Genomic DNA, 13,239 nt, shown 5'->3' on the forward strand with positions numbered 1-13,239 from the left:
ACACTGTTTGTTACCAAAAAAAGTTTGATTTAAGAAAAAACAAATGTCTCTTACCTTTTGAATGGTGTCCAGCATAGACCAGCCTCCATTCCATGGTTTTGTGGACTTCCTCATGCAGTTTAGACTGGCCATACTGTGCCACTTCCTATCCTCCAGTTTCCTATAGAAGGCGTTTGCCAGCATCAAAACACTATCATATAGGTAGAGATTGGACACCTGTTGGGGAATATAAAACATTCACTTTAAGGAAAATAACTCTGTAGCACAGATACGATTCAACAAAGAAACAATATTGTAATTTTTTGGGGTCCTAGAAGACAACCTTCTGAAGTTCACGCTCCTCTGTTGCGTAGAGTAAGAGAAAGTTTCTGTTCTTTAGAATGGCAGCAGATTGCAAGGTTGAATTGACGTTTTTTTCCAGGTGTGCATGACACATTTCTCCTTTCTTGAAAGTTTAGGTAAAATTTTTGTTCTCTTCTTCACAAAACTCAGCTCGTCTCCTCATTCGTGTCTGTCTACTAATTTTTTTTTAAGGATAACTCTTGGGTGAGTTAGTGAGATTTAATTGCTATTCTGCCTTGGAAGGTGATACTCTTCCTGCACAGTAAGAGGTTTTTTATGATAAAGTAGGAAAAATTTAATGGTATTTTGGAGCGAGATGGTTAAATTTACTCCTCGTATTGGACTTTAGTATTGCCAATCATTCAACTATTTCCGCTTCATGGACACAGCAGTGGATCCTTCCCAGATTCAGCCAGGGTGTGACAATTGATTTAACACTGAAGGTTTTCTAGGTCAATTCAAAGTAAACTTCCCCCAGAAAACTATCACTGGGAACAATATTGGCAGCTACCCCTGGCATTCAGTTCGTGACATTTTTAGAGTTCCCACTTCAAGCCTCTCGTTGGTAGGAAATTCTCCAAATCGGCTTCACTTGCCTCCAGGTCAGTGAGTCAGGAGCTGAATCCAGGTGAAACTCAGTTCAGTATGTCTCAGGTCACATAAAAGCTATTTAGCTTCGAATGGAGTTTTTAAATGCCATCTTTTAACCGTTAAACTATTCAGATTAATAATTTTACTGCCATTACCGGATAAATTTAACCTCATTTATGTGAATTATTGAAGACATTGGGTGCACACACCACATGGTTTGGCCATCTGTATGTTGTGATGATTAACTGTACAATTAGCATTTCAGTAGAGCCATAGGGAAACAGCTATTCCAATCATGATCGACTGAGTCAAACAAAATTCTTATAGGAGGAAAACCCAGTGATTTCAACCCCCTTTAGAAAATAATTCAAGCCTGATCTTGAACACTTACCACCTCTGTGTAATTTCCAAGTGGGCTGATCTGGAAATTGTGCTTAAAACGAAGAAGCGATGTTTCTATGTTGGTACTAATGATTAAGACTCCGCTCCTCCAGGTCAGTAATGACGTCTTTCATATATGCAACAACCATACACCTGTGCTGGACGTGGCTGGCACAGGTGTATGGTTTGTGATTTATAAACAGACTGCAGAGAAGATTTCCTTTTACGGTTTTGCAACAGAACTGTTTGGAGAAAGAGACTTTTTGGTGTATTAAATGGCAGTGAGTCAAGAAACAGAAAACTCAGGAAAGTGAATGACTGTCAGAGAAATAATACAGTTTTTCAGTAATATTCATTGTCAGTGGATAAATTAACATGGTTTCACCTACACTGGAGAAACATTTAATACCACATATCGGTTTGTGGCATCTTTCTGATAAATTGATTTTGTGGTGATTTTGACATGAATTACAGTGGGACATTAATTAAAACAAGCTTCCATAGCATAAGATAACAATTTACTTAGTTATGCTGGCAATTCCCAAGAAACACTGCTGCAGTAATTTGTATTCATAGGCATCTATGTCTCTCATAATTGTCTTGCCAAGGGAGTTTAACATACATTCAGTTGCATACATAATGAATTCACATTTGCAATCTCCTGACGTTCAGCAGCTGCACTGTGGCTGAATGTCTATAATATATTCTAAACAGAAATCAAAGACTAATATATATATATATATATATATATATATATTATATATATATATTAGCTATGGGAGTCTTCAGGAGCTTTGGATGTGAATAAGTTTATTAATTATTAAACAAAAGACACAACTAATAATTTAAATCAAAATTACAATTAATAAATTATAAAATAACTGTGTAATGTGAATCCTTTAACTGAACCTAAACTACAAAAATTAATTTTTGTCTGATATCAAATTTAGCCCAAAGACGAATATCATTTGCACGCAGTGGAAATTTTTAGTTTCCATTAAAACATTAGACAACAGTATGTTTTATTGTAGATGTATCATTATAGTTGTTGTGTTTGCTAGTGCATAACATGGGGCTCAGTTCTGAAAGGAACACGAGTCCATAGTGACGTATTCAGAAGAACAAATAAAGACTGGACAGAAATTCCTAACTTTTGCTTGACTGGCCTCACACCTTTAAATCTATAGCAAATATTATTGATTTTTTTTTTATTTTTTATTATTGTTTATACATACTTATTTATTTAGATTTTACATACATTAGACCAAATAAAGCCTGTGAGCAACAATGCCTTGTGAGACCACTCATAGTGCTTCATCATTTTAACTTATTTTTTCTGAAGCTATAAACACCAACTTAACTTTATTTACTGAGATTTCTATATGATAAATATCTAGAATACATATATTTGAGATGAAACTTAAAGCATACAAAGATTTGAAATGACTAATTCTGTTGTGCATTTGCACACACCACTCCCTTACTCTGAATCCCACTTTAAATCGAGTGTCGCATCTGGCATAGTGCTAGAGCTGGCAAACCATAGAGTAAAGCTCACCAGGTTTAGATTTCAAACCTTGAACTTGGTTACATGTTATGTGTTGGCAGTGGTTGTCCTAAAATATTTACTCAACTTTCAGTTTTTAAATGATGCACAGAATTTTATTAGTTTTATTTACCTCCAGTGACTGCAGGTAGCCTTCCTGTGGATCACACAGCAGGGACGAAATGCGATGATTGTTCCTCATGCATCGAACGTTGGTATCCCTCCACAGTGGGAAAACCTGACGAATGATTGTCATCCGCCCCAGCGAGCTGTGAATCAACTCCATTATATCTGCATCGCTCACTTCCTGAGGATGAACATAACAGAGACGTTTTATTTTCATGTGATTTCGGTTGAGATAGTAACGACGCTCAGCCTGAAAATGTCAGCCTGGGATTGTTGCATAGTGAGCGGTCATGAAGAAATCTGAATGGGGAATAGACAGTCTCGAAGGATGTTGGCGGTGCTGTCCTCTTCAGCAGCTAGAATTTTAAACGCCGTTCAAGAATGATGAGTGCATGAGTGAGCAGGAAAAAATAGTGCAACTGGTTGAAATATCAACTTGATATTATATTTTCTGTACACACAAATTGATTGAGCAAATAATATCTAGTAACATCTTTATTTAAACTAAAGAATCCAGATTAATCATATCGGCAAGTTAAAGCTGATAATATATATGACTTTAACAAAAAAATAAATAAATAAAAAAAGCTCACTTGTGGTTTCCTCTATCTTTTTTTTTTTTTTTTTTTGCAAGAACTGGGGTTGTATTGAGGATCGGATCCATATTCATGAGACACAGCCTGTTGCTGCTGCCTGTTATTCTCCAGAGCAGGATAGTGGTCAATGCTGAGGCAGACAGCGAGTCTCATGAGAAACACTGGGTTCATATGCTACCTGACAAAGCTGTGAGGTTACTGGCGGGTCGAAACTCAAGTAGCTAAAGGCTGATATATTCCTGACCACACATACCTGGAAAAAAAAAGAAAAAACATCCCCTCCATCCTTGTTCATAGTCAGTTGTTTTCATCTCCTTTTCACTGATCCTTCTGTTTTTACTGCTGGTGTATTGAGACTGTTTAGTGTGTTTTCTCTTGCCCTCTGTGATCACGTGAGAAGAAGCTCACAATATTTAGACAATAGAATAGGAAAATATCACTAACAAGTCATGATGTGAGATGCTGATAGACTCCTAATGAAGATGAATACTAAAATAGAATCAAAATATCCTTTAACCTAGTGGGATGTTGTTGGAGCAAATAGATTTGTAATTAGGTTGTTGTTCCTTTTCAGTATATTTTCAGCTGAAATTGTACAGTGAAATTTTACATGAAAGATACAAGTTTGTCTTTTATTTTTTACATCACAGATTCTGGCACTTCAACATTGTGTGAGACGATTTTTTTGCACATTAGCATTTTTTAACCAGATTTGAGAAGTAGTCGAATCTGTTTCCTACATCGTTCCATCTAACTGCGTTTTTTGTTTGCCTTTAATGTGTGCCTCGTTCTGATTGAAATGTGAAAAAAAGTTTTTCTTCATTTCTTTCATCATTGTCATCATTCCACAGTCTGAGGTAAAGGCTCCTCGGGTGTTTTATTTATTTATTTATTTATTTTGCTCATCTATTTTTTTTCCTCTGCCTCTTTCTGACTCTTCGAGACCAGTCAGGTGGAAAGCATGAATATTCATGAGTTGCTGCGACACATTAATCAGACAAATTATGTCGCTTGGCTCACCGAGCTGAACCCTATGTCCAAGTTAATAACTGATAGTGCCACCCAGCCCAAGTGTTCTGTCATAATCCCAGGAGACATTCATGTCAGAACTTGACCCAGCAGTAAGACTGACCAACAGAATCTGGACCCGGAACATTTATCCTGTCTGTGTGGAATAAAGAAACCCAGACCTGTCTTGTAGTATTTAATGTCTAACTTATCTGGAAAAATGTTTTCAAAACAGTCATAACTCCTTTAAAGTGCAAAGAAGCAAACTTTGTCTTGCAAGTCAGTATAACTACTTTATGGATCACTATTCTAACTGCACTGTAAACAATTTAAAAGGCCCATGAGTCAAATCACAATATTGTTTTTGACAGATGCAGATCACACACAAACTGCTGCTGAAATCTACAATTATCACATAATTACACCAGTTGAGTAGCTTAGATTGCTGGGAGCATCAATACAGCACAGTCATGTCTCAATGACAGCTGATGACTGAAATACATTAATCTAATCAAGTTTGGCTGACAGACAGGCTAAATTAGACCCTCTGTGCTGCTTATTGCATGTTATTAATCTTTTATGAGCAATAAAGGTTTTTTTTCTTGCCCATAATTATGTCATTTACATAGAAGCTATGGTGGTTTTGAAACTGCACACAGCTGAGCTGAGAGAGAGTGAATGGTAACAATGAAAAACAAAGCTCTGTGGGTAAAGGCTTTAGCTTGACTTTCACTTGGATACTTTCATTCAACAAAGAGTTTGGATGTGACTACCGGTAACCAAAAATCTGCTGAAATAACAACATACATGGAGTAATTTGCTAAATTTCCATCAATTGTCAGGACAATCATTTTCCATATGGAAACAATTACTTGAATGTGGAAGTGAGTATTTTCTGTTGTAACACACAGCAGAAATGACACGTTTCTGTACATTTTGAATAGCTGCTTTTAATTTCTGTTTCATTCATTGAAGAGAGCATATTTAAGAAAACCTATCACTACATTAGTTTCTTTTCAAATCACTATGAAAACACTTCAACTGATTCAATTTATCTAGATAGGGAGTTAATTTATTGCAGTCATTAAGACTTATAGATTCTTCACACACTCATGAGATTGAATCATAACTGTGACAAGAAAGTATGTCACTCAAGTTATTTTTCTCTCTACAACACCTCAAGGAGTTTAGAATGACTCCCCAATTGTGTGTTAGCCAAGAAAGTCATGGTTGATTTGACTGTAAGCAGCTAAAAATAGTCTATACAAGGTTATTGAACAGTACATGGTATTAGTTTTCCCTCTATGTTGTGGTTTTTAATAGTTCACACACCAGATTTAGCTTAGAATGCATTAATGCATATGTTGTAAATGATTCTAGCACTACCAAAGAAGCTAATATTTTCAGAAAATATCTTGTAAATATCGCATCAGATTGGTTCCAGGGGATGTCCTTAAAGATTTTAGATATGTCAAAAAGCATGACTGTATTTGTATGTATCCTCAAGGAAACAGGCTTTCTGAAGTCATCTCTCCCTGTGTATGGTTTTATGTTACAGCTGATCAGTGCACACCATTTCTTCTTGAAACCAGGAAAACTAAAAGAAAAATGTGTGAAAAAATATTTTTTAATTAATAGAGCACAGCTATTCTGTGCATTGTTGGTGTTTAAAGGAGATGCACTTAAGTATAAGGCAACAGGCTTCCCTTCTAATTTTATGGACAGTTTCAGTGGAGAGACCAATATGGAAATTTAATGCTATGAGCTGCTGAACTTTTGACTTGTTAATTTAAATGAACCGTGTGAAATGTGGCTAAACTGCCAAGGGAAAGTTTTTTTATTATTTATTTTTATTTTTTAATGCTTTTCCATGTAAAACCATCACCAATTAACTGGTTTAATATTTACATTTGTATTGGAAGGACATAACTACAGGACAGGGATGTCACGATACAAATTACAACATATATATTTTTAGTTTCTTTAATTAGGGCAAAACCGATGTGTGTGGGAGAATTCAGTCCCCGCTTAAAAGAACCATTTAAATGTCAACTCCCTATTTGGCAAAAATGTAAACACTAAGCAATATTCAAATCCCTTATGGAAGTTTGTACTTTAGAGTCAGTCGCAATGTTTTTTTTAATTATTTTGTGCTTTACTATGAATGCTTTTCTTCAGTGTGGGTGCTTCCTTTAGCCTTTAAATTTGTTGTTGAAACCAATACATTTTAATACAAAAAGACAAAGGATCATTCAACACTAAAATAAATTATTTCAAACAAACATGGATCTGACACACAACATATCTATTTTTGAAAGTCTGCTCAAGGTCTGGTCTGTGCAAATGTAATCATCAGGCTTGAATAATTTATGTTTTTCTGATAATCTTGCAGAACATTTTCCTTTGTTTTAAACTACAGCAGTAAGGTTAGTTGCTACAATTGCCTATTTTTTTTTCTCTCTGGCTTCACCACAACCTCCACATCAGCCTCCAGTGCTTTAGCAACAACACTGAGGAGGAATGAGGTGAGGACATAATGTTAGCTGATTTATATTTTCCTGCATCGTTCTGAAGCATTTCAGGATTTACGACTTTACAGCTAGGAAGCACGTCTCAATGGGGGACTTTGACCGACAGAAGACAATGATTGAGCTTTCGATTTCCATGAAGCTAATCATTGGACAGATAGCATTAGCTCATGTTGTCTGGGAGCTTCACTATGTCAAATTTAGGAGCTTTACTGACTTTTAAAATGTGCTCTAATATATAGTATTAGCTTGTAGCATGAGTGCTGCTAGCATGTGGCATCTTATAGGGAACCTACCTCTGAATGCCTTGTTAGATAAAGAAGGTCATATGTTTTGTTTTGTTTCGATTTGTTTTCTGAATAAGTTTAAAACTTGCAGTAGCCGCTCATTGTTTTGGTCAGGTGAGCAGCTGGATGGAGGGGAGAGGCATTGCATCTCTAATACCACAGTGCTTCTGTGAGAAGAAGTGCAACATTTCTGACAAATGTAAATGGGTCTGTTTGTATTGATTATGAGGGGAAAAAAGTACCTTTGAATTATTCATTTTTTAGTAGCAGTTATTACTTACTACAAGGAGAACTATTTCGTCATGAAGACATATTGGTGTTTACACCAGCGGCACTCAGCTGATTATATATAAAGGTTACTAAGTTTACTTTATATTAATATGAATTACTAAAATGAAGCCATGCTTGCTTCACAAGAACATCCAACTTTATTTGAGCATCCGAAACTGGTTATTAAAGTTTACTGAAAGCCGATCGACTGGTTGCAAATATTTGAAGAAAATGCAAAACTCTGTTTTGCAATTGCAAACATTTACATTTTATTTATAACTTTCAGAAATGGTGATATACTTTTAAATCACCCCATTTAGCAGTTAAATCTTTAACCAAACTGATGTATTTTTATTCACCAACTTTATTTTTTATTATCAAAATATCAATATTAGTTGAAAAATAATATTCAATGTTACAAGGTCTTTACACAAAACATATAAAGTTGTAAAGCATCTTTGTTGGACTTTATTTTCAGTGTCAGAAAAAATAGGCAGAATGTTTGAACACAGTTGATGTCCTTCTGAGCCAACAGCAAGTCCCTAACAATTTGTGGAGGTCAGACTGTCTAGGCATGTTAGGAAGGAAAATACACTCTTGTTCAAATGCCACTCTCAACAAAAACACAGTTGCAGTTAAGCTGGTTCCGCAACACTGATCTTTTTTTTTTTTTTTTTTTTTACAAATAGACTATTCTGTTCTCTTTATTATTCTAAGAAAATGATCGAAAACAAAATGGGATAGCTTTATTTCTAATATCAATATGAAAAGAGCTTAAATTTACACATTTGTTAAAATAGGAGTAAAACTTTTTATGTTAAAAGCTAACGAATAATGAAATTGCTTTATAACACTGATAATGACTGAACAAGGGTTTGGTGTGCTGTAAAAGTCAAGTTTTAACACCCAGTCAGTGAACAAAAGCCAGTATTCTGAGTAATGATGGAGGCCAAAACTTCCAATGTATTTATTGACATAGCTACGGCTTGCTTTCATTTGCTTTTATTCTAAAAAAGGCAAATACAAAAAGATGTTCAGCATGACCTTGTAGGGATGGCAACGGATCTTGTGATATTAAATTATTACAATGATTCTTATCAAAGTAAATCTCCTTTGCAATACACTGTGCAACTGCTGCCATTGTGGGACTTTATCTGGCAGAAAATGTTTAAGCTACTACAAGCACTGGATGTGGATGTGATTTAAACTTGCATTTATTATTGAGATTTTTATCTTGTAGAATAAGATAAAATACTTTCAGAGTTATTGACTGGTCGTATTGACAGTCAGAAATGTTATCATGGAGCCTGAGAGCACTCTGCTGCATGTGTACTGAACAAGTCGCCACCACTTCTGAAGCGTGTCTTTGGTAAAATGTTGGATCCGTGGTAGAAATGAGAACGTAACAGAATTATATGCAGGTTAGGAATGAGCAATGAAGGAAAAGTTTGACTTTTGGCATGAGCATTCACTATGGATCTACTTCATAATTCTTTTCCTGACGAAATCTGAACTGCATTTGATCCTTGAGTTTAAAATCTGAAGTATTGTGGCTGAACAAACCTGAACAAGATCAATCAACACCGAATAAAAATGTAATAAAATACAGTGAAAGCTACAAAATCTTAGTCTTGTTTATGAAAACACAAAAAGGACAATGTTTAAAAATATATTATATGATGGGGTAACTTACTTTGAAAACAAAAAAAAAAAAAACATTTAATCTTTAGCTTTCAAAATAATCTTTTTCAAAATCCCAGTCAAGAAATGTTTTCTCTTACAGGTGAACATATCATTATGCCCCTACAGACTAGAGATAGTTTATTCATACAGTTTGTAGCTTGGAGTTATTATACTGACCTACCCATAGCGAAGGTAAGGGAAGGTTGAGTATTTTATTACTTACATGTATTACATGTGTTTTAAAATGGCTAACTGGAACATGCATGATACGTGCTGCAGTCTAGATGTTTCCTGAAACCATATTGTGTCTGGTGAAAATCAGAAAATGTAAAACACTATGTTCACTTAATAACCAGCTTGGTGTCAAAAGCCAAAACGCAACAGTGTTTCATTGCGAGATATCTCGGGGCGTTTCAGTTTGGATAGAGTGAAGTTTGGAGTGAAATGTGCCCCTTGACCAAAGAGGTTAACACCTAGAAAGAGTTGGCACAGTTGTCTCATAGTGTGAAGTAAGGCAAGAAAAAAGAAAAACATGTTCGATTCTTTTAACAGCCCTGAGCAACAGTGTGAGCCAACAATTTACAGTCGTAACATTAACAAGTGATACTGAAAAAGGCTAACAGTAAGCACAGCATAATTCATTATCTGTACTTCTACTTCTGCTGAGGATTTCATCACAGTAATGGAGAATGACTTACAATCTGCCTTAGCAGGTTTCGGCAAGTTGGGGACATATTAACCTCATTGATAACTAAATTGCTCTAATGCATTTTACTTCTATAACATTTAAATATGATGGCTCATAAAGAGAGGTCCATTTTCAATTTATCACCATGAAACTGAATGCCTCATGGGTCTACCACTTCTGAGTTAATACAAAAAATTTGACATTTAAATTGGATTTCTGCATGGATGCTCAATGCGGTTAATGACAGGAAGCACCTCAGCATCAAATCTAGTGTTTTGATAGCAGCTGTTTCATACAGCCATTTCGATATAATTGAAATTTAAGTATTTCTTCACTGCACAGACCCTGTCTTAAGTGATACACCTCCTAATCACTAAGTGTGGGGTGGCAGAGATTGCATCAGAAGAATCGTTTCCATCTCAATAGGCAGTCACCCATCATCAGTCATATCATGACCGTCCTCTTTCGCTGTGTCACAGCAGGCGCAGCCACCTAATCCATCAAACACTTTCATGTGTCACTGTCCTACGTTTCAAAGCGGAAGAAAACAACAACAACTCCTTCCGCGATTTGCAATCCATCTGAATCAACCAGATTGAGTCAGATGTGGATCGCTGTGCTGGCAATTGGAGCAACCTGGTTTAGCGAGTGGTTTCCTGAAATACGCGCCCGCCCCGCCTATTATTCCTGCGCACTTTGGCCCAAATCGCATTGTGGCAAACCATTTCAAAGCTTTTACATTGTACACCACGGACATATTGGTCAGTCTTTTTTTTAGACAAAGTAGTTTTGAAATAATGGAATAAACTTGTGGCCTTTAGATTCACAAAATCCAGGCTAGGCTGAAGCTACAATTGGACAAACAGCATGCTCAGAAAAGAATTGGATGTTTTAAAATATAAAGCGCCTTAGTAATAATAATCTGTTGACTGACGGAAATACTAGGTCGCTTGACCTCATCCAGCCTACCGATTAGCATAATTTGTGCATATGAAAATTTGGGCAATGCAAGACAAGAAAGTTGAGAAATGCTCAACTTCTTCTGCCGTCTGCTGTTGCAGGAAACTGTCACCTTTTGCTTTTCGCTGTCGTTCATCACTCATCGTGTGTGATGTGTCAGGTCCACAACAATGCACTGCTGTGAACTAGGCAACAGAGAGGCTTTTAGGTTAAAATAATTGGTAGATTAATCTGCATTGCATCATATTAATGCATTAAAATGTTCAGATTAGTCATGTTTTCTGGTATACTTGGAAAATAACGATAATAAGATTTAATTAATACTGAGGATAATTTATCAACATTATGATTACAGACTTTTAAAGTGTAGGGGATGCAAAAACACTACACTTGCAAAAAAAATAAAATAAAATGTCTTTGTAAGTAATATTTTTGTTTTTCGGTTTCACTTTGCTTGTGATCGCTGCGATGCATTTAATCTGAGTTATTCTCAATGTGAACTATTATCAGATTTCAACACTGACAGTTACATTCATCATACCGCATGTTGCTGCTGGCAGTAGATTTGCATAAAGGTTTGTCAGGAGAGCCGAATGAATAGCGAGGCCTTATTTTGACTTTGTGAGGTCTTAAGTGTGATGGGAGCCGACGAATAAAATGACAATGAGTTTCACAATCACCTGGTTAAAAAAGTGCATTTCCACTGAGTCACTGTCAGCAGGATCGCAGCAACTGCCACCTGGGACTGATGGGAGTTTTCAGGACCAGGCAGTGATGGGGAAATGTGATTTCCATTCAGGATATGTGGCGATGCTAGACTGAACATGAGCAGGGGTTCAGGATTTTTATACATCACCAACAGAAAACACTATCTTGGATCAATATATTACAACATCCTGTGAAAAAAGTCGGCCCTGCAGATGTAGCTTATGGATTAGTTTACAAAGAATGTTTGCAGCTTTTCACAAGAGTTTAAAATAATTAGAAACTGCATAAAAAGTCTTTTTTTTTTGCCACAAGCTATGTGAGAAAGTTCTTAGATATCTAATCTAAATGGATTAATGAAAGTAAATTATCTTTACACCTTCCTTTAAGCATCCGTTCCCCTTTGAGATAAGCAAGGATGGTGGATAAATCATTTAGTGTTATGTATCCTCAATGCTTTTCATGCTTTGGTAGCTGGGAAAAATGAGGAGGGGAGGGAGAAGATTAAAAAAAGACTTCTAAGCAGCTTTTATTCTTTTTTTTCTCTCTCTTTTGTATACGAGAAAAGCTCTGAAGGCCAAGATGTGGTGAGAAACAGCAGCCGGTAAGAGCAGTTATTGAATCTTGTTGTAAATCTTCCCAACATGTCTATATTATTCTTATTTCAAGGTGTTTGTTTTGCTTCATGCTTGGTTAATCTGGGCCAACAAAATTAAAGGCAGACAAGGAGAAAGAAAGAAAGGAAGAAAGAAAGGAAGAGGAAAACAAAAGAAGGCAAGGTAGAAATAAGGCCAGCAACATTCTACAAAATGTGGAATTTGTACAAATTAAAAGAGAACTGAAGAAAAACAAAATAAACTAAACAAGAAAAATGAATAAAACAAACCAGACATCAGGTATTTGAGACGCTACAAATGTCTTGCAACTGAAACATGTTATCATATTAGAAATAAAACTCTTCAAGAAGTAGTACTTGAAGAGTAATACTGCAATAATAATACATTGATTACATGACAAATTAGAGCAAACTCAATCATTTCCATTTGCACAATTTATTGTTTTTCTTTTTTCTCTCTCTCTTTGAACCAAAAGCTGGACGATAAAAGTCTGGTGCATTGGTCTATAAATCTTGTTGATAGAAACTTTATGATTCATTTTATTTGTTGTTTCTGCTGTTCTGTTTATGTATTTTGGATAATTAAGATGTCTTTCACTTTCAGTGTTCAATGTTCATTAGAATTAAAAGATTATTGGTCATTTAGAAAGTTTTCTTACATTGTTATGCCGTTACTATCAGATTACATGAACATGTAACAACATTACTGTTGATAGTGATGACTTCTGGAACAATTTATATATAAGTTGCTTTTAATTGCAGCCTATTTTTGAAAGCTGGTTAAAAGTATAAAAAACTTTAGATCTTACTGGTAATTTCAAAAATACAAAAAATGTACCACAACAACAACATACTACAGAAGACAATATTTCAGTTATGGGTATGCTGAAATATAAGATGAAAAAGTTTTTA

The 13,239-nt window shown here is 35.5% G+C and overlaps 1 protein-coding gene across 1 annotated transcript in view; it reads right to left on the bottom strand.

Annotated features, from left to right (window-relative positions):
- grid1a (glutamate receptor, ionotropic, delta 1a) overlaps window positions 1–13,239 on the bottom strand; it is a 220,122-nt gene that overhangs the window by 30,263 nt on the left and 176,620 nt on the right. Inside the window, exons 6-7 of the mRNA XM_055029739.1 lie at window positions 2,994–3,167; window positions 55–216 (exon numbers count right to left, since the gene is read on the bottom strand). Coding sequence (XP_054885714.1) covers window positions 55–216; window positions 2,994–3,167 — 336 coding nt within the window. The remainder of the gene's footprint in view (window positions 1–54; window positions 217–2,993; window positions 3,168–13,239) is intronic.

The sequence above is a fragment of the Poeciliopsis prolifica genome, unplaced genomic scaffold (assembly GCF_027474105.1).
Source record: "Poeciliopsis prolifica strain line A6 unplaced genomic scaffold, Auburn_PproV2 SCAFFOLD005, whole genome shotgun sequence".
In the NCBI taxonomy this organism is placed as follows: Eukaryota; Metazoa; Chordata; class Actinopteri; order Cyprinodontiformes; family Poeciliidae; genus Poeciliopsis; species Poeciliopsis prolifica.